General features: G+C 44.6%; 1 protein-coding gene across 1 annotated transcript in view; it reads right to left on the bottom strand.

Moving 5' to 3' along the window:
- LOC111977573 (inhibitory synaptic factor 2A-like) overlaps positions 1 to 19,528 on the bottom strand; it is a 40,225-nt gene extending 20,697 nt beyond the window's left edge. Inside the window, exons 1-2 of the mRNA XM_024007068.3 lie at positions 19,165 to 19,528; positions 8,924 to 10,109 (exon numbers count right to left, since the gene is read on the bottom strand). Of these exons, the coding sequence (XP_023862836.1) occupies positions 8,924 to 10,104 (1,181 nt within the window). The 5' untranslated portion in view covers positions 10,105 to 10,109; positions 19,165 to 19,528. The remainder of the gene's footprint in view (positions 1 to 8,923; positions 10,110 to 19,164) is intronic.
- Between the last annotated feature and the right edge of the window lie 978 nt (positions 19,529 to 20,506).

The following is a 20,506-nucleotide window of genomic DNA, read 5'->3' as shown; positions in this document are numbered from 1 at the left end:
TCTTTCTTGCCTGCCTGCTTCTTAGCACCATACTTATTGGTGTTCAACACAAGGGAATCAACAACTGACGAGGTGGAAAACAGCTGAAAAAGTTGCATGGGGCTATACTTTGAGGTCATGTCCAGCGGAAGTCCTGGTGGCCTTTTCGGTCTGAATATTGGAGGTGGTGGCGCCACATCCTCCTCCAGCACAGAGTGCCAACGACCCTCCTCCTCTCTGATTGCAGGTTTATCTCTTCCCCACCTCCGCTTCTTTGTTACTGACTTCACACCTGGTCGGGCGGGGGTAGGTGTGGAGCCGGAGACAGCAGGGGTCCAGCTAGATGAACCAGCTCCTGTGGGGGATGGGCACCTTGGCAGTGGAGGCTCCCAATCAGAATCGGAGGGACTGTGAAATAAAGACACAGACACACAGACACGGACACACAAATTATATATAGAGTAGGGAACCCAATCACTATGGTGAGGTGCTGTTCCATTCCATGTTTAGATAAAATACATGTAAAAAATATCTAATAGACACAGACACAGACAGACACAGATTCTACAGAGTAGGGAACCTCAACCACTATGGTGAGGTGCGTTCCATTCCATGTTTAGAAAAAATACATGTAAAAAATATCTAATAGGACACAGACACAGACAGACATAGATTCTATATAGAGTAGGGAACCTCAATCACTATGGTGAGGTGCTGTTCCATTCCATGTTTAGATAAAATACATGTAAATAAATATCTAATATATACAGACACAGACACACAGACATACATACCCCCTACCAACAATGTAGAACCATGTGTACTTCACACATTTCATTACTGATTATATATTTATATATGTCAAATAAAATAAAAATATCTCCAAAACAACTCACATGAATAATATTTGATACTATTAATTTCAAACAACGGCATGAGAGGTACTTACCAGTCCAAAATTGCATCCTCTCCGTGCAAAAACATTTCCTCAAATTGGGTGTCCAAACTTGTCTCACAATCTGACTCATCTTCAAGCAACTCAGTGTCACTTTCTCTATCAATTTTGTCAATAATATCGTGTAGATCTGTATACCTGGAATTTGCCTTTGATTTTCCAGATTTACTCGCCATAATTATTTCGATAAAATAGCGGAAAATGATCTCGACTCAATACTGTTAAGCGCAAACAATGTGGCTCCTTCAGGTAGACATTTCAATGGCGAATGGCTGTGTTACGCTCGACTATCGTATAAGAGCTGGTCTTTCCGGGTATAACCATTAGATATTGCCGTTTACCTCAGCTCATTGGCTATCTACCAAGCTAGATTTCAAGACGATCAGTGGTCATTGGGCCGAAATACAGTCAATCAACGAAGCACTGGTCATATCATTGGCGCGCAATGAGGTCATTGTTTGGTGTGTCCAAATCAGTTCCTTTCGGTCAATACGTCCCTCAAAAAGAAGCATCAAGTATGGTTGTGTTACTAACAAACAGAGGATTGCAATGAAACCAACCATGACTAGATAAACGTAAGTTTAGTGTGAGTAATACATAGAATGGTTCGTCGAAAGTTGAAGGAGACGGAATTCATGACACAAGCCATTTACAAAATGTTTCGTGTTATGCTATAAAAATCGATTTTATCAAACAAAACGACCATTTATTGTGAAGATTGGACCTTTTGTATTGCCAAAAGGAGAAGATCTTCAAAGGTAATTGATTATTTTATTTCTATTTCTAAATTTCGTGATGCTAATGCTTGGTTGGAAAATGCTAGAAATACTTGTGTGTGCGGGGCGCTGTCCTCAGATTATCGCATGGTATGCTTTCTCCATAAATCCTTTTTGAAATCTGACACAGCAGTTGAATTAACAAGAAGTTAAGCTTTTACATGGTGTAAGATACATGTATTTACAGGAATGTTTAATATTACGAATGGTGTATTTAGAATTTTTGCGCTCTGCTATTTCACTGGATGTTGGCCAGAGAGGTTAACAAACTATAGTTTTGGCAAGTCGGTTAGGACATCTACTTTGTGCATGACACAAGTAGTTTTTCCAACAATTGTTTACAGACAGATTATTTCACTTATAATTCACTGTATCACAATTCCAGTGGGCCACAAGTTTACATACACTAAGTTGACTGTGCCTTTAAACAACTTGGAAAATTRCAGAAAATTATGTCATGGCTTTAGAAGCTTCTGATAGGTTAATTGACACCATTTGAGTCAATTGGAGGTGTACCTGTGGATATATTTCAAGGCCTACCTTCAAACTCATTGCCTCTTTGCTTGGGAAAATCAAAAGAAATCAGCCAAGACCTCAGAAAAATATTGTAGACCTACACAAGTCTGGTTCATCCTTGAGAGCAATTTCCAAATGCCTGAAGGTACCACGTTCATCTGTACAAACAATAGTACACAAGTATAAACACCATGGGACCACGGAGCCGTCATACCGCTCAAGAAGGAGACGTGTTCTGTCTCCTAGAGATTAACGTACTTTGGTGCGAAAAGGGCAAATCAATCCCAGAACAACAACAAAGGACCTTGTGAATATGCTGGAGGAAATAGGTACAAAGGTTTCTATATGCACAGTAAAACGAGTCCTATATTGACATAACCTGAAAGGCCGCTCAGCAAGGAAGAAGCCACTGCTCCAAAACGGCCATAAAAATGCCAGACTACGTTTTGCAACTGCACATGGGGACAAAGATCGTACGTTTTTGGAGAAATGTCCTCTGGTCTGATGAAACAAAAATAGAACTGTTTGGCCATAATGACCATTGTTGTGTTTGGAGGGAAAAGGGGGAGGCTTGCAAGTCGAAGAACACCATCCCAACCGTGAAGCACGGGGGTGGCAGCATCATGTTGTGGGGGTGCTTTGCTGCAGGAGGGACTGGTGCACTTCACAAAATAGATGGCATCGTGAGGCAGGAAAATTATGTGGATATATTAAAGCAACATCTCAAGACATCAGTCAGCTTGGTCACAAATGGGTCTTCCAAATGGACAATGACCCCAAGCATACTTCCAAAGTTGTGGCAAAATGGCTTAAGGACAACAAAGTCAAGGTATTGGAGTGGCCATTACAAAGCCCTGACTTCAATCCTATAGAAAATTTGTGGGCAGAACTGAAAAAGCGTGTGCGATCAAGGAGGCCTACAAACCTGACTCAGTTACACCAGGTCTGTCAGGAGGAATGGGCCAACTTATTGTTGGAAGCAAGTGGAAGGCTACCCAAAATGTTTGACACAAGTTAAACAATTTAAAGGCAATGCTACCAAATACTAATTGAACTAATTAAACTTCTGACCCACTGGGAATGTGATGAAAGAAATGAAAGCTGAAATAAATCATTCTCTCTACTATTATTCTGACATTTCACATTCTTAAAAATAAAGTGGCTATCCCAACTGACCTAAAACAGGAATTTTTACTAGGATTAAATGTCAGGAATTATGAAAAACTGAGTTTAAATGTATTTGGCTAAGGTGAATGTGTCAGGGTTGTGTGCGGAGAATTATCGGAGTCAAGCGCAGGACACAGGTGTTGAGCGAAACCACAGTGTTTTACTCAAAATGAATGGCAAAAATTCCACAAATTGAAATAATCACAAACACAACGTATAAACCACAACCACTAACGCACAAACAATCACGGACAAAACAGAAATGAAAGCCAGAGGGTTAAATAGGGAACGATGATAGGGAATTGAAACCAGGTGTGTAAATACAGACAAAACAAAACGAAACTGAAAAATGGATCGATGGTGACTAGAAAGCCGGTGACGCGACCGCCGAACACCACCCGAACAGGAGAAGGGCCGACTTCGGCGGAAGTCGTGACAGTAACCCTCCCCTTGACGCGCGGCTCCAGCAGCGCGATGACACCGGCCCTCGGGGACGACCCGGAGAGCGAGGTGCAGGGCGATCCGGGTGGAGACGGTGAAACTCTTGTAACATGGATGGATCTAGAATGTCCTCCACGTACCCAGCATCTCTCCTCCGGACCGTACCCCTCCCACTCCACGAGGTACTGAAGGCCCCTCGCCCGACGTCTAGAATCCATGATAGCCCTTACAATATACGCCGGGACCCCCTCGATGGTCAAGAGGGGCGGAGGAACCTCCCGCACCTCAGACTGCTGGAGCGGACCAGCCACCACCGGCCTGAGGAGAGACACATGGAACGAGGGATTAATACGGTAATCGGGGGGGAGTTGTAACCTATAACAACCTCGTTCAGTCTCCTCAGGACTTTAAATGGCCCCACAAACCGCGGACCCAGCTTCCGGCAGGGCAGGTGAAGGGGTAGGTTTCGGGCTGAGAGCCAGACCCGATCCCCCGGTGCATACACCGGGGCCTCACTGCGGTGGCGGTCGGCACTCGCCTTTTGTCTTCTGATGGCCCGTTGTAACTGCACATGGGCAGCGTTCCAAGTCTCCTCTGAGTGCCGAAACCATTCATCCACCGCAGGAGCCTCAATCTGGCTCTGATGCCATGGTGCCAGGACCGCTGGTAACCTAGCACACACTGAAACGGTGATAGGTTGGTAGAGGAGTGGCGGAGGGAGTTTTGGGCCATCTCCGCCCAGGGGATGAAACCGCCCACTCCCCGGCCTGTCCTGGCAATAGGACCTTCAGAAACCTACCCACACCTGGTTGACTCTTTCCACCTGCCGCTTGCTCTCGGGTGGAAACCTGAGGTAAGGGCTGACCGAGATCCCCAGGCGTTCCATAAACGCCCTCCAGACTCTAGACGTAAATTGGGGACCCCGATCAGAAACTATATCCTCAGGCACCCGTAGTGCGGAATACGTGGGTGAACAGAGCCTCCGCAGTTTGTAGAGCCGTAGGGAGACCGGGCAAAGGAAGGAGACGGCAGACTTAGAAAACCGATCCACAACGACCAGGATCGTGGTGTTACCCTGCGACGGGGAAGATCCGTCACAAAATCGACCGATAGGTGTGACCACGGTCGTTGTGGAACGGGAAGGGGTTGTAATTTCCCTCTGGGCAGATGTCTAGGTGCCTGCACTGTGCGCATACCGAACAGGAGGAAACATAAACCGCACGTCCTTAGCTAAAGTGGGCCACCAGTACTTCCCAGCAAGGCAGCGCACCGTCCGACCAATACCAGGATGACCAGAGGAGGGTGACGTATGAGCCCAACAGATCAAACGATCGCGGACATCAAACGGAACGTACATACGCCCAGCTGGACAGTCAGGTGGAATGGCTCTGATGTGACGCCCGTTCGATGTCCGCGTCCACCTCCCACACCACCGGTGCCACCAGGCGAGAGGCTGGCAATTATGGGCAGCAGGGCATCTGTGGACCGCTCCTCAGTATCATACAGCCGGGACAGTGCGTCTGCCTTAACGTTCTGGGAACCTGGTTTGTAGGAAAGGGTGAAATCAAAACGGGTAAAAAACATGGCCCACCTTGCCTGGCGAGGGTTCATTCTCCTCGCCGCCCGGATGTACTCCAGATTGCGGTGGTCAGTCCAAATGAGAAAAGGGTGTCTAGCCCCCTCAAGCCAATGTCTCCACGCTTTCAGGGCCATGACAACAGCCAGCAACTCCCGGTCCCCCACATCATAGTTTCGCTCCGCCGGGCTGAGAATGCACAGGGGCGGAGTTTTGGTGGCGTACCCGAGCGCTGAGACAGCACAGCCCCTATCCCTGCCTCGGACGCGTCCACCTCAACTATGAATGCTAAGGAAGGATCAGGATGAGCCAGCACGGGAGCTGAGGTAAACAGAGCCTTCAGGTGACCAAARGCCCRGTCCGCCCCAGCTGTCCACTGCAGTCGCACCGGTCCTCCCTTCAGCAGTGAGGTAATGGGAGCCGCTACCTGACCAAAACCCCGGATAAATCTCCGGTAGTAGTTGGCAAACCCTAAAAACCGCTGCACRTCCTTTACCGTGGTTGGAGTCGGCCAATTACGCACGGCRGAAATGCGGTCYTTCTCCATCTCTACCCCTGACGCTGAAAAGCGGTACCCTAGGAAGGAGATGGACTGTTGGAAGAACAGACATTTCTCAGCCTTGACGTACAGGTCATGCTCCAACAGTCGACCAAGCACCCTGCGCACTAGGGACACGTGCTCGGCGCGTGTAGCGGAGTATATTAGAATGTCATCTATATACACCACTACACCCTGCCCGTGCAGGTCCCTGAAGATCTCATCCACAAAGGATTGGAAGACTGATGGAGCATTCATTAACCCATACGGCATGACGAGGTACTCATAATTCCCAGAAGTGGTGCTAAATGCTGTCTTCCACTCATCTCCCCCCTTGATATGCACCAGGTTGTACGCGCTCCTGAGGTCCAATTTTGTGAAGAAGCGCGCCCCYTGTAATGACTCGGTCATACTGGCTATGAGTGGTAGCGGGTAACTGTATTTTACCGTGATCTTATTTAATGCGCGATAATCAATACACGGGCGCAAACCTCCATCCTTCTTCTTCACAAAAAAGAAACTCGAGGAGACAGGTGAGATGGAAGGCCGAATGTATCCCTGTCCCAGAGATTCGGTGACATATGTCTCCATAGCCACCGTCTCCTCCTGTGACAGAGGATATACGTGACTCCTGGGAAGTGTAGCGTCTACCAAGAGATCTATCGCACAATCCCCCGGTCGATGAGGTGGTAATTGAGTCGCCTTCTTCTTACAGAAGGCGAGTGCCAAATCGGCATATTCGGGAGGAATGTGCATGGTGGAAACCTGGTTTGGACTTTCCACCGTAGTGGCACCTAAGGAAACACCTACACACCTCCCTGAACACTGACAGGACCATCCCTTGAGAGCCCTCTGTTGCCACGAAATAATCGGATCATGAGAGGCCAACCAGGGAAGACCCAACACAACAGGAAACGCAGGAGAGTCGATCAAGAAGAGACTAATTCTCTCCTCGTGATCCCCCTGCGTTCTCATAGCGATGGGCGCTGTGACCTCCCCAACCAGCCCCGACCTCAAAGGACGACTATCTAAGGCATGTACAGGGAAGGGAACATCAACAGGAATAATAGGGATCCCTAAGCTATGAGCCAAAGAGCGGTCAATAAAGTTCCCAGCTGCGCCTGAATCTACTAGCGCCTTATGCTGGGGATGTGGGGAAAACTCAGGAAATTCTATAGGTAACCACATGTGTGCAACAGAAGGCTCTGGGTGAGTTATGTGCCTACTCACCTGAGACGACCCACCAGTGCTCCGCCTGCTACCTCGACTTCCAGGAGAAGCACCCCAGCACCGGACAGCAGTGTGCCCTCTGCGTCCACAGTTGGTACATGGAGTGGGTCCCCCTCCGGTCTCCCTCCTAGCAGCCCCTCCCAACTCCATAGGGGTTGGATCCAAGGAGCTGGGTAATGGAATGGGCGGACCCCGATCTAGACGCCCGCGGGAGGCCAACAGGTTATCCAGCCGGATAGATAAATCCACCAGCTGGTCCAGGTTGAGAGTGGTGTCCCTGGAGGCTAGCTCCCTACGAACGTCCTCTCGTAGACTACACCTGTAATGATCGATCAGGGCCCGCTCATTCCATCCCGCACCAGCGGCCAGAGTACGGAAGTCCAGGGCGAATTCTTGAGCGCTCCTCATCCCCTGTCTTAGATGGAACAATCGCTCTCCCGCCGCTCTCCCTTCAGGTGGATGATCAAAAACTGCCCGGAAGCGGCGAGAGAAGTCATCATAATTATCCAGGGTAGAACCCTCTCTTCCCCAGATGGCGTTGGCCCACTCCAGGGCTTTACCAGTCAGACAGGAGATGAGGGCGCCCACCCTCTCGGATCCCGAAGGGGACGGATGAACAGATGCCAGGTAGAGCTCCAGCTGTAGGAGGAACCCCTGGCATCCGGCTGCTGTTCCATCATACGCTCCTGGGAGCGAGAGCCGAATCCCACTGGGTCCGACCGGTGGAGGGATTGACGGTGGTGTAGGTAGAGGTGCGGGTGTTGGTGCTGGGGTCTGATTTACTGGGAGACCTCCTCTCTCCCATCTGTCCATAGTTTGCAGCACGCAATCCATGGCTGTCCCTAAACTATGCAACATGGTCGCGTGCTGTTGAACCTGCTCCTCTACTGGTAGAGAAGGGCTGGCTGCGCCTGCTGACTCCATTTGAAGAGGTCCGTGATTCTGTCAGGGTTGTGTGCGGAGAATTATCGGAGTCAAGCGCAGGACACAGGTGTTGAGCGAAACCACAGTGTTTTACTCAAAATTAATGGCAAAAATTCCACAAATGGAAATAATCACAAACACAACGTATAAACCACAACCACTAACGCACAAACAATCACGGACAAAACAGAAATGAAAGCCAGAGGGTTAAATAGGGAACATGAAAGGGGAATTGAAACCAGGTGTGTATAATACAGACAAAACAAAACGAAACTGAAAAATGGATCGATGGTGACTAGAAAGCCGGTGACGTCGACCGCCGAACACCACCCGAACAAGGAGAAGGGCCGACTTCGGCGGAAGTCGTGACAGAATGTAAACTTCCGACTTCAACTGTATATCATTCCAAAAATCTGTGATAGCCAAGACTATCTATAAACTGACCATGTAAGCCCCCATTCTGTTATGTGACATGACAGACCAATCAGGACTCATCTCTTGGCGTCTTCAGCCCCTCCATTATCTCAGCCAATCATGGCTGACCAGGAAGGATCCTGTCTTTCTCCCTACATAGCTCAGTGCTTTCTCCTTGGCTAAACTAGGCTCGTAATTTAACATTTTTATCCATATTTACAGATCAAATACTAGTTTGTAATCAAGACACAAGTTCATATGTTCAAGAAGGCAATTCCGCAAAAAAATTATTTAAAAATCGATATATTTTATTTTTAAACCACCCTCCTGTGAAGTAAGAACTGGAGTCAAACTCCCACCTTGAGGAATTTAGACACATTTGATGCATGGTGGATGGTTCAACTCACCCTTCTCTTTGAGCCTCGCCCTTCTCCAGCTCTTGGATGACCCCCAGTAAAACTTTGATGGTCTCCTGACTGGAGCTGATGATGTTTTCCATGGCCTGGAGCTTTCCCTTAATATCCCCATTCCCAGGTAAGGGCACTATCTGCTGACAGGCACCCTGCCGTCCTGGGGGGCAAGCCTGGTCCTCCAGGCCCGACTGTGTTTTCCTTGGGGCTGGTAAAGTCCCTGATTGGTACTGATGTGCCTTTACCTTGACCACAGAGCAGCCAGCACTGTGGGGGTGAGGCAGTGTCTGAGACTGTTGTCCATTAGGCTGCATGGCCTTCTTGCGTTTGTGGTGCGCCGACGGACTCCCTAGCCCTAGACTCTCCACTTGCGTCAGGGAGTTCCAGGCAACAGGACTTGTGACCTTTGATCTTGTGTCCTGTAAGGGTTCCTCGCAGTTTGCCAACTGGCGTTTGGCGGAAGGGTTGGCACCCATCGTGTCCACTTTGGATAATACTTTGTGTTTGGTCCTCACACCAGAAGCCTGGTTCTCCGGCTCTCCCATGGGAGTTGGGTCATTTGCAAAGCACTCTGTGTCCTTTGTGAGGAGAGAGGGGTCCGGGCACGCACGCCCGTCTACGCAGTTGGCACCGGATAACAGATCCTCGGTGCCACTGCTGTCGTCCCTGTGGTGGAGCAGAGCCTGCGTCTGCCGCACATGCTTCCCTGCACCCTGAGATGACGAGCACTCCTCTAAACTCACTGCCCCCTCCTGACCTTTCAAGTCACTCAAAAACCCATTGTTTTGACCCTTGTAGTCCTCCACCAAGGCCGTGTGTTTGATCGTGTGTCCTTTCTTTCGCTCGAAGGGGAAAGTCTGGTAGTGTTTCGTAAGGTCTGGTGACGTCTGGACACCCGTGCTCTTAGTCACATTGGGGATGGAGCGCCGCGCAGGCATCGCCATGTACTTTCTGTATGCAACTTTACAGGAAATGGACCTTGCTCCTCGCCCCCCTGCCCGCTGCTCGTTCTGGGCGTCACAGATATCCTTGAAGCGGACTTGTAAGGCTTTGTTCCTCTTCTTCACCTGCTGTTTGCCGTCAGGACCGTATTGTGCCTCCAAGCTATGTGACGGGCCTGTCTCTGAATCTGACTCTGAGTTGGAGAGCACGACCCTGCTGCTCTCCTTGCTCACCATGGTTTCTGGGAGAAGGGAGAGAAATATACAGTGTATGTCATATTATGCTGGGGTTTAATCACAGTACATTTACTTTAGGCAGCAGATCGTTTTTATTTTCTTTGTTCTGTTACTGAGCAACTAACATCTAGACTGTCAGGGCCCAGTTGCATAAAACATCTTAAGTGTTTCCCTTAAGGGTTCACCTTAAGGAATAATTGTCCCAATTATAAGATAATTGTTTAAGGGTGTTAAAGAGATCCCCTCAAATATTCCCTTAGGTAAGAGCATACTTAAGGGGTTTTACTGTAGTTTGAAGGCATGTACGGCTGAAAGAGTATCTGGTTACCATGGAGACGGCCTGATTCACTGACTAAATGTTTCCTCAAAGAGATTACATGTATTTTGTGAGATAGCAGAACAGAACTTCTACACTCAAGACAGGATAACCAAATTGCTTCAGAAGATAATAAACCAAGTTTATTGTAGTTACCTTTTTCTCAACTTGTTTCTATTTCTTTCTAGCACATCAAGCTAGCTTACAGAGTGGATAGCTAACTAGCCAGCTAGCTTTGTAGCCATGGTTTGTGCACCTTCCATTGTTTAGGTAAGTAGTTAGCTGGTTAATGTTTTCCTTTTGTAACCAGGGCAGATGAAAGCGACATTCAACTCCACAAATGACGTTTACATTGAAATCGATACTGAATGAAGCAGTTAAGGTAAATCATGGGGATCCTTATCTTTGCCACTAAATTTAAGGGGGGGATTCACCTTAATGTTTTGTGCAACTGACTTAAAGTTAATGAAACTTTAAGGGAAAAGATAACTTTAAATGTTTTATGCAACCGGGCCCAGAGATGTATTTATACGAGATCACGATTTATGTCACAGATGAGACACACACAGACACAGACTTATTTTATGTTATTTTTCTTATGCCAAATAAAGATTTCTATAGATATTCCACATTCAGAGCTGTCGTATTTAAGAGGCTGTATTGCATTGAATCATGTTTGACTTTGTATCATTGGAATAATGTACGAGATTTGTACTAGATTTCATTACCAACGGACTAACATGGAAAGCAGTTATAGGGAATGAAATTGTGTTCAAAGGAAGTATCAGAGCTGAGCTAGTTCATCATCTTTATACGATGAGACACTATGTGATAAATAAACCTAAATGCAGAATTTGTTACTACACAAATGCAGGCCCTTCATGGCAAAGTCACTTCTCTGAACGCAATCACGTTCAATCATTTTGAGATGTAGTCAATCCATCAATATGCTTGGTGACATACTGTTTTTTCATCTCAAACTCCTTATAAGTCCAAAGCACTACCCCACACAATTTGCTTATAATGAAACAGACTGTAATGAGGTTATGAAGTTATGTAGAAAAATCATATGTAAGTCATTAATATTTTGGAGTTATCCAAGAGCCTGTATTAGCCTTAGCATTGCCTTCTGTCCATGTGGGCAATATATGAACACTGATTCTACCACACTACCCCTAATGTCACCTGAATAAAAGAAGGAAGAAAGGAAGCCCCATTACCAAKGTTTTAAAGAGAGTCTGTCAGTATTTCAGGTCCTCTCACTCACACAATATTAACTTCTTATGGCTGCAGGGGCAGTATTGAGTAGCTTGGATGAAAGGTGCACAGAGGTGCCCAGAGTAAACGGCCTGCTCCTCAGTCATAATATATGCATATTATTATGAGTATGTATTGGATAGAAAACACTCTGAAGTTTCTAAAACTGTTTGAATTATGTCTGTGAGTATAACAGAACTCATATGGCAGGCAAAAACCTGAGAAGAAATCCAACCAGGAAGTGAGAAATCTGAGGTTGGTCGATTTTCAACTCATCGCCTATTGAAAACACAGTAGGATATGGACCTGTTTGCACTTCCTCCGGCTTCCACTAGATGTCAACAGTCTGTAGAACCTTGTCTGATGCCTCTACTGTGATGTGGGGCTGAATGAGAGGGCGAATAAGTCAGTGGTCTGGCAGAGAGCCAGGCCTGGTCACGCGCATTCCACCATGATATCGACTTGCGTTCCATTACTTCTGTAATGAACAAGCAGGGAGCAGTCTCGAACCCTCGACCTTCTAGCCCGAGATCTGGCGTGCTATCGACTGTGCCGCAAAAGCATGCTCGAGGGCGCAGAGTCGATTTCAGCGCTTATAAACCCAGGGTCGTTACACTTCTAAAGACACAAAGGAATTCTCCGTTGGAACTGTATTGAATATTTATGATAACAACATCCTAAAGATTGATTCATACTTAGTTTGACAAGTTTTCTTCGACCATGTTAACATAACTTTTTGAAGTTTTCGTCCGACGTTCAGCTGGACCTGCACGAGCGTTGGATTTGTGTAATAAATGCGCTAACAAAAATAGCTACTTGGACATAAATGATGGACATTACCGAACAAAACAAACATTCTTGTGGAAGTGGGAGTTCCTGGAGTGCATCCGACGAAGATCAGCCAAAGGCAAGTGAAGATATTTATAATGCTTTTATGAGTTTTGTTTGACTGCACAATTTTGGCGGGTAACTGTATGGCTTCCTTTTTGGTGCGGAACGCTGTTCTAGATTATTGAATATTGTGCTTTTGCCGTAAAGATTTTTGACATCTGACAGCAGTTGCATTAAAAGCAATTGGTATCTTTTAATTTTATATGTAAAACATGTATCTTTCATCAATGTTTTATGAATGAGTATTTATGTTATTTGACGTGGCTCTCTGCAATTTCTCTCGAGATATTTTGGAGGAATTTCTGAAACATGCGCCAATGTTAAACTGAGGTTTTGTGATAAAATATGACTATCTGAACCAAAACATATAGTATTGTGTGTAACATGAAGTCCTATGATGTCATCCTGATAAGATCATCAGAAGTTAGTATTTAGATTATCTCTATTTCTCTTGTTGTGACTCTGTGTTTGGCCTGGAAAGAATTGACTGTGTTTTTTGTTTGGGAATTTTTTTTGCCGGTCTGAATATTAGTTGAGTGCCTAACATAATTGTTGATGTGCTCTCGTTGTAAAGCCTATTTGAAATCGGACACTTGGGATTTGAACCAACAAGATGACCCTTTAAAAATACGTATAAAAGGAGTGATGGGAGGAATTGTAATGTGAATTTCTGTTGTTTGAAGTTGGCGCCCTGCACTTTCACTGGCTGTTGTCATATCATCCCGTTAACGGGATTGCAGCCATACGAAGTTTTAAGATAGCATTGGACAAGGGCTGATAAAAGGGCCAACTGAATGCGTTGGGAATCGTGCCAGGTGTTTCACCTTGTGGCCTAGACATTATGACCTTTTTTGTATCTCAGACTACAGATGAAAGGGAAGCCTTTTTAGATATATTCTTCTAGCCATCTCAAACCTTTGAATTGTATCTAGATTCATACAAAGTCCTCTCAAGTTGTCCTTACTTTATATTCAGACACAAGCCAAAGCATGTAAAGAAGCTAAATGCTAATTCACACATAGAGAATAAATACTGTATATTTAAAAAATCCTCATTCCCTCAAGGTTCTTGAGCAAACCTGGAGTGTCATATGATAATTTTAAAGACAACTGAGTATGTGTCACTGCCACAACTCCTCTGAATAACCAGTTACTTTTCCTCTTCCTACTCACTCCCTACTTCCCAGGGCTACCTATCGCTGCTAATGACCAGAGGTCCTTCCCTGGTTTGGCCCCAACCATACAGAAGATTATGAATAATGCATTGACTCTAAAATTGCAAAGTAATCCTCTTAAATCTCCTTATGAACTGTGGCAGACCATGCGGTCTGTTACAATTGCCCTTCAGTTCTTCATACAAAAATGTTAGATAGAAAACTCCACATCAGATGCTATGATTGAGTGGTCATCGCCATAATTATCTAGTGTTTTCTGTCAGTTCTTTGAACATAGGACTGAGCTGGCTGGTTATATATATATATATATATATATATATATATATATATATATATATATATGAATGTATCACTATCCCTGCTAGCAAATCTATAACATTGCTGACTTACGATATTCAGCTCCAGCATGTGAACATGCTTCTAGAGAGGTTCTCTTGAGGTGTAGTGATTGACAAGCTCTCCTGATAAGGCGTGTTTGTAGGATTAAAATGCAGCCTATCCACTCTCATAAATGGTATAGCAATGGTATTACAGAGGCATTGATAGCAGCACTATCAATGGCATTGACCTTGACACAGCACACGTGATGCATATCATCAGTGAATGGAAACCCATATCTCACTTGCAGTTTGCTGTCTATCTGCTGCCAAGGCATGTTCTCTCAGTGCATCAAATCATAACAATCCGTAATATTTATGTTGTGACACCATATACTAATTCCCCAACACAGTGGCGGTTGGTGCTGTTTAAGCATATTGGATGGCTGTCATTCATATTCCATTCACCCAGCTCAATGTAACATTGATAGGTTTAGGCTAGTACATTATACTCACAGTTTCCCTATACCCATCATTGATACAACCTAGCCCATGATTGAAAGTTTACAGCATAGGTCGAGATGTTTTTTTTGTAGTCAAGGTGACAAACAGTGACACYTTCAATACCGTCTMGCACACTCTTGCCTACATGTAGCTGATCTAGAGTGTAATCATTAGTCCAACAGTTGCAAAGAAGAGTTTTTATTGGACAAATTCAGGTAAGTTTATCCCCGTTATATTACGCTTGCTTCCTTATAAGAAATGTTTTTCAATAGAATCGGCGGAATGAATACACACAAACACAGTTCACTTTCATAGCAGCCACATACAAACAGTATGATCCCMTTGCTCYTTGTATAATTCCTTCTTACATCTGTATGCTCTCCTCCTCTCACCTTTTCCCTTTGCTTGTGGTCTTCAGTGCACAACACATCAGTTGTCTGTGGCCAGGTGAAAAAAKCTTTCCAAGCCAAACCTTCGTATCATAACCATTAACCACTACACACAGCCTACATCCTTGTGATAAAGCAGCTTAGCAGTTACACCGGTGGGCCCCGGTGGCAATAAAAAAATTCAACCAAAAATGTACTTTGACTTGGAAGAGTGCCAGTGTTGGATAGCCATAGCCAGCTAGCTAACATAGCATCCCTCTCTGTTTGAGCCGGGTGTTTGAGTATGCTAAACAAGTAAGTGAAAGTTAAAGTAAAAATATAGACTAATAGATAGCTCTCTCTTTATCACCCTCTCTCTCCCTCTCTCGCTTCTCTTTCATTTTTTAAGAAATCTATTGTTTTTCTCTCTCTTTGAGTCAACTACTCACCACATTTTATGCACTGCAGTGCTAGCTAGCTGTAGCTTATGCTTCCAGTCCTATATTCATCCTCTGATACTTTGATTAGGTGGACAACATGTCAGTTCATGCAGCAAGAGCTCTGATAAGTTGGAGGACATCCTCCAGAAGTTATCATAATTAGTGTGTAAGTATATGGAAGGGGGTGAGCCTGAGCCTCCTTGGTGTTTGTATTGAAATCAATGTACCCACAGGAGGACGGAAGCTAATTGTCCTACGGCTACACCATGGTGCTACCCTACAGAGTGTTGTTGAGGCTACTGTAGACCTTCATTGAAAAACAGTGTGTTTAAAATCAATGTTTTGGTAACGTGAATATATTTAGTACAGTTGTATCTCAAAAAGACAACTTTTCTAATGTTTCGCTATTTTTATTTTTATAAAATTCACAGAGGAGAATGGTCCTCCCCTTCCTGCTCTGAGGAGCCTCCACTGCCACACATGTARCCTTAAAGGAACCAAACAGTACCATGTGAGATCATTATGTGTACCTCTGAAGGTYCATTATGTGTATTTCGATCGTTTTGTACCCCAGGGAACAATACTGTACTCTAACCATACCCTTTTTACTGAGTGTGTACGGCACAGTCAGAGCACTGCTCCCAGCACCATGAAATTGTTATTTTTCATTTGTATAACATACAGTACTTCACAACTCTATTTGTGGATTAAAGATCATTAGCATTATCTACTGAAGAACCTAATCGCAGAATATGATATGGCGTAGGTAACTAAATGGTAAAAGGAAWAGCTACTTGTAAACCTAGGGTGTTTCTCAATATTATCAAAAAAATATAACTTTTTTAATGTTTCACTATTTATTTATTTGATTCACTGAGGAGGATGGTCCTCCCCTTGCTCCTCTGAGGAGCCTCGACTGCCCCAACGCACAAATTCCCCCATGACACCATCTTGGAAAAACCCATTATACAGAGAGAGATAATTAAGAAAAAAAAGGCCTGAGATGGTGTGGTATWAGGCCAATATACCACAGCTAAGGGCTGTTCTTACGCATGARGCATCGCAGAGTGCCTGGATATAGCACTTAGTTGAGGTATATTGGCCATATACCACAAACCTCCYAGGTGCCTTATTGCTATTATAAACTGGTTACCAATGTAATTAGAGCAGTAAAAATAAATGTTTGGTATACGGTCTGATATACAGTACCACYGCTTTCAGCCAATCAGCATTCAGGGCTCGAACCACCCAGTTTATAATTGGGAATATCTGAGGACACACGCCAGATGTGTGTGTTGCATAGCATAGTGGCACCCTTTTTTAAGCCCATTTAGGATGCCAAAAGAGGAGGGGCCATAACTCTTTGTTGGGTACTTTGTATCTACTGTTTGATCATGCAGGTTTACCTAATCAGAAGCACTTCGCCATCCATTGCACAATATGTGATTTGAGAATAATGTGAGTGATGTGGGGACATCTGTAAGAATTGGTATCTTTTTGGTAATTCTTATCATTATCATTGGTAATTCTTATCATTATCATACTGGCCTTCCCCACATGAAAAAATACTACAGTTTACTATAGAATATTATAGTACTTACTATAGAATTCTGTAGCAAATTGTAGTATACTGTAGAATACTATACTCCACACTGCAGTATCCCTCGATCATGTTTAGTACTTACTATATTATTTTTTTTGTATACTGTAGAATACTATACTACACACGGTGGTATATGTGTGGTACTTACTATATATTTTTTTACACTCCCACCAAGTTATAGGCTAGGTATCCCCCAGTAATGCACATCCTCATATCTCGGTTCTGTCTGTCTGGTGAATTCTTAGTAACTTGCTGGGCTGCAGGATACACCTGAGACAGTGTGCTTTATGGCATTGGCMTAAAATATTCATCACTGCACAGCACTTTATTTTACAGAGGAGTAGGGGAGCTTTTAAAAAGGCCTCAATTTGCTCATCTGCTCACTGAAAGCCAGTGCTATGAAATGGATCTTCCGAAGAGTAAGTTTAGCATCGCCATGACAYGGAGAAGTGCATTACACCTGACACATTGACATGGTTACAAGGGAGAGAGAGCTGTGAGGAACTGAGGGGTGTTTCCCGGAAGCAGGGGAGAGTGAGATGGCAAATTGGTTAATGTTCCCATGCCTTACAGTAGCTGTTCCTTGCCCAATTGTACCATATTTACAGGTTACTGTGAGCCACCCTTTGTACTCACTCACTGACYAGGGTATGGCTACTGATGTTTCAAAGAAAGAGTAAGATAATTTGAATTGCTCCAASAACAGAAAAGGATGAAGGAACTAAGTGGTTGGTTTCTCAAAAACAGAGCCGAGGGAGAATACAATATTTTATTAGACTGAGAGAGACAGAGATGGGGGCCTAGGATAGAAGATGGTTTGGGCACACCATAAGCTGGTTTCTAAGATAGAGGTTTCTGTAGAGACAGAGATGGGTTTGAAATGAGGCAGGGGGAGAACAAACCCTCTGAACTGGTTTCAGAAGCCCCGTTTGCACCTTGCGCTAATGTGGATTWRGTGATCTGATCAATATGATCCAATCYGTGTCACATCAACACATGGTATTAAAATGTGTCTCTTATCCATCCACTATGTCTGCATTGTGACCAGATTTCCTGTTGCCTCCTTGTAATTATTTTGAAAAAATATGAATTATTGACAATTATTGATGCAATACATCAGTGGTGCTACCTGTCAATTATTTTAGAGGCTTGCATAATGATTTAAATGGCTTGACCATCCAGCTTTGTTTACACTTGATCGATATCCAGATACATTGGATCCCTGAATACCTCCGGAGCTGGTCAGGAAGATCAGATCACAATGCGTCTTTTAATCATCTACACCTGCCCAAAAATTTGGGCACAATCAGAATATGGACAAGATCAGGACAGAGGATGCATGTTAGCACCAGGTATAAACYGGGCTATAGAGAGAGAAGGGTGGGATGACTATGAAACAGTATTTAATAGACAGAGAGAGGAGAGAGAGAAAATCTGATCTGCCCTCTATGTGATGCAGTGCTCTGCCGGGAGCGTCAAGATCACACGTCATTACTCATGATAAGTTGCGAGTCCCAGGTGGGATGCTCATCTCCTCCTCACATGAAGCCTTGAGGAACACATCCATCGCTCATGATACTCYCTGTACTTTCAGCAGCACTACTGTAGCTATGGTATGTGTTCAACACTGAACACCAACTACATCTCACTGTCACAAGCACTTAAGCACTATTATTGATATCCCTAAAAATTATACAATGCCAATGATCACATGTGTTAGCCCATTGAAAAGAGCAATAATGGTCAACCCTTAAAAGTGCAATTGATCAATGCTACAAGACTAAATCAATATGTAAAATCTAACTGAATATTCATCTGAACATTTCCTTGTCCAGTAATCTGTTCATTACACTTTCTAAACAGGAAATAAGATAGTATCAGCCAAAAGTGAAACAGATAKCATAAAGACAACATCATTGCTTTCTCCAGATAAATCGTGAGCCTTTTACTGCTTGGCTAGAATGCCCCCATTGAATCCTCCACATATCAGCGTCTAGACAATAAAGCAACCAAACATACACCACTACAGTATATCAGATCAAATACAGTAAAGACATTCAAACCACTCAGGCACCTGCTGTATCTTGACAAATCAAAGCTGATAAATTGACACTAAGTGCAGGTTCTCCTATCTTTCTACATTAACTTCCTATCGTTATTACTATACAGACTTAAGTGTTAAACACTTACCTTGAGAAACAAATCAGTGGAGCAAAGGATGAGAAAGCAGAGATCTCCCACTGAGCTGGTGCATATCCATTCATGTAGTGGCATAGAGAGCTCCGTCCAGAGAGAGGATAGGGTACCAAAGAGACAGCCACTGCAGTGACGGCTGGATAGTTGTGGCACATCGGCAAAGGTTCAGGATAGAAAAAAAACTGCCTCCAACCCCATAAGGTCCACAATGAAGTACTCCCTACTTCGCTCTCTCTCTCTGTCTGACTCTCTCTCTCTTTCACCTCATTCAAGCATCACTGACACTCGTCCGCTGGCGCTCCTGCTCTCACCGGCAATAGGCACTCGTACAGTACACGCAACGGAGATCTCCATCTCACGCTGCTGCTGCAATCCCTGTGCATTTGGGAGTGTGTGTGTTTGTGAGTGAGAGAGAGAAAGAGAGAGAGAGAGAGAGAGAGAGAGAGCAAGAGAGAGGGGAAGAGGGAGGATGAGAGCCAGGGAGGGTGAGAGAGGGGGAAAGCGCAAGCTGCTGGGGAAAGTCCATAGTTGCCACAGCTGGTGAGCTCATGCATTAACAGTAAAAACCTCCTTATCATGTCTTCTGAGCTGGCGTAGTGGCATAGGGGCTGGTGAGCTGTTATATCATCTGAACGGCTTCCCAGATTGCCTGTGGGGAAGGCTCTGAAATAATAATGKATTGTGTTTTTAATTGGATGTCTCCTTCCCTCGTTACTTTTAGATATCTGACACCCTGTTTGTGAAAGGAGAAGAGAAGAGACAGAGGGGGAAGGAAGAAAAAGAGGGAGAGGAAACGTTGGGGGAGAGAGAGGAGTTGAGAGAGTATTAGTATGTAGTCTGGAAGGAGAGAACAAGAGAGGAAGAGATGTGGACACAAAAGGAGAATTAATAAATTGTATCCAACTCTGCATGTCTACCGCTGATCGCTGACCTCACAAAGAGAACTTGACTTGCAGCCGTGTTACCATGTTACTGGGATTTGCATATACTAGCAAGAAAAACAACGCCTACAGTATATCAAAGCCCATCTCCCTTTGAGTTCTTGATTGGTGTAAAGTGTTCTATTATTTTTCTCTGCATTCAAGGTAAGTGCACAGGCAATACTTCCATTCTGTCTGTGGGTTGTGAAATACTTAACTCAGTTGGCTGTGATACACGCTAGATATTGTGCAGTGAAATGTGGTGTGCATATCATGAGGGTGATATGTGATATATCAAGATGGTGATATGCGATTGGAAAGGATCTTCAAAACAATAAAATCCTCCACCATTGTATGTTTTGTTTTCCTCTGCTGGGTAAGCTACTGCATAACAATGTTGAAATACAGCCGAAATG

Source organism: Salvelinus sp. IW2-2015, linkage group LG18 (assembly GCF_002910315.2).
Source record: "Salvelinus sp. IW2-2015 linkage group LG18, ASM291031v2, whole genome shotgun sequence".
In the NCBI taxonomy this organism is placed as follows: Eukaryota; Metazoa; Chordata; class Actinopteri; order Salmoniformes; family Salmonidae; genus Salvelinus; species Salvelinus sp. IW2-2015.
This window is presented reverse-complemented; position numbering and strand designations above follow the sequence as displayed.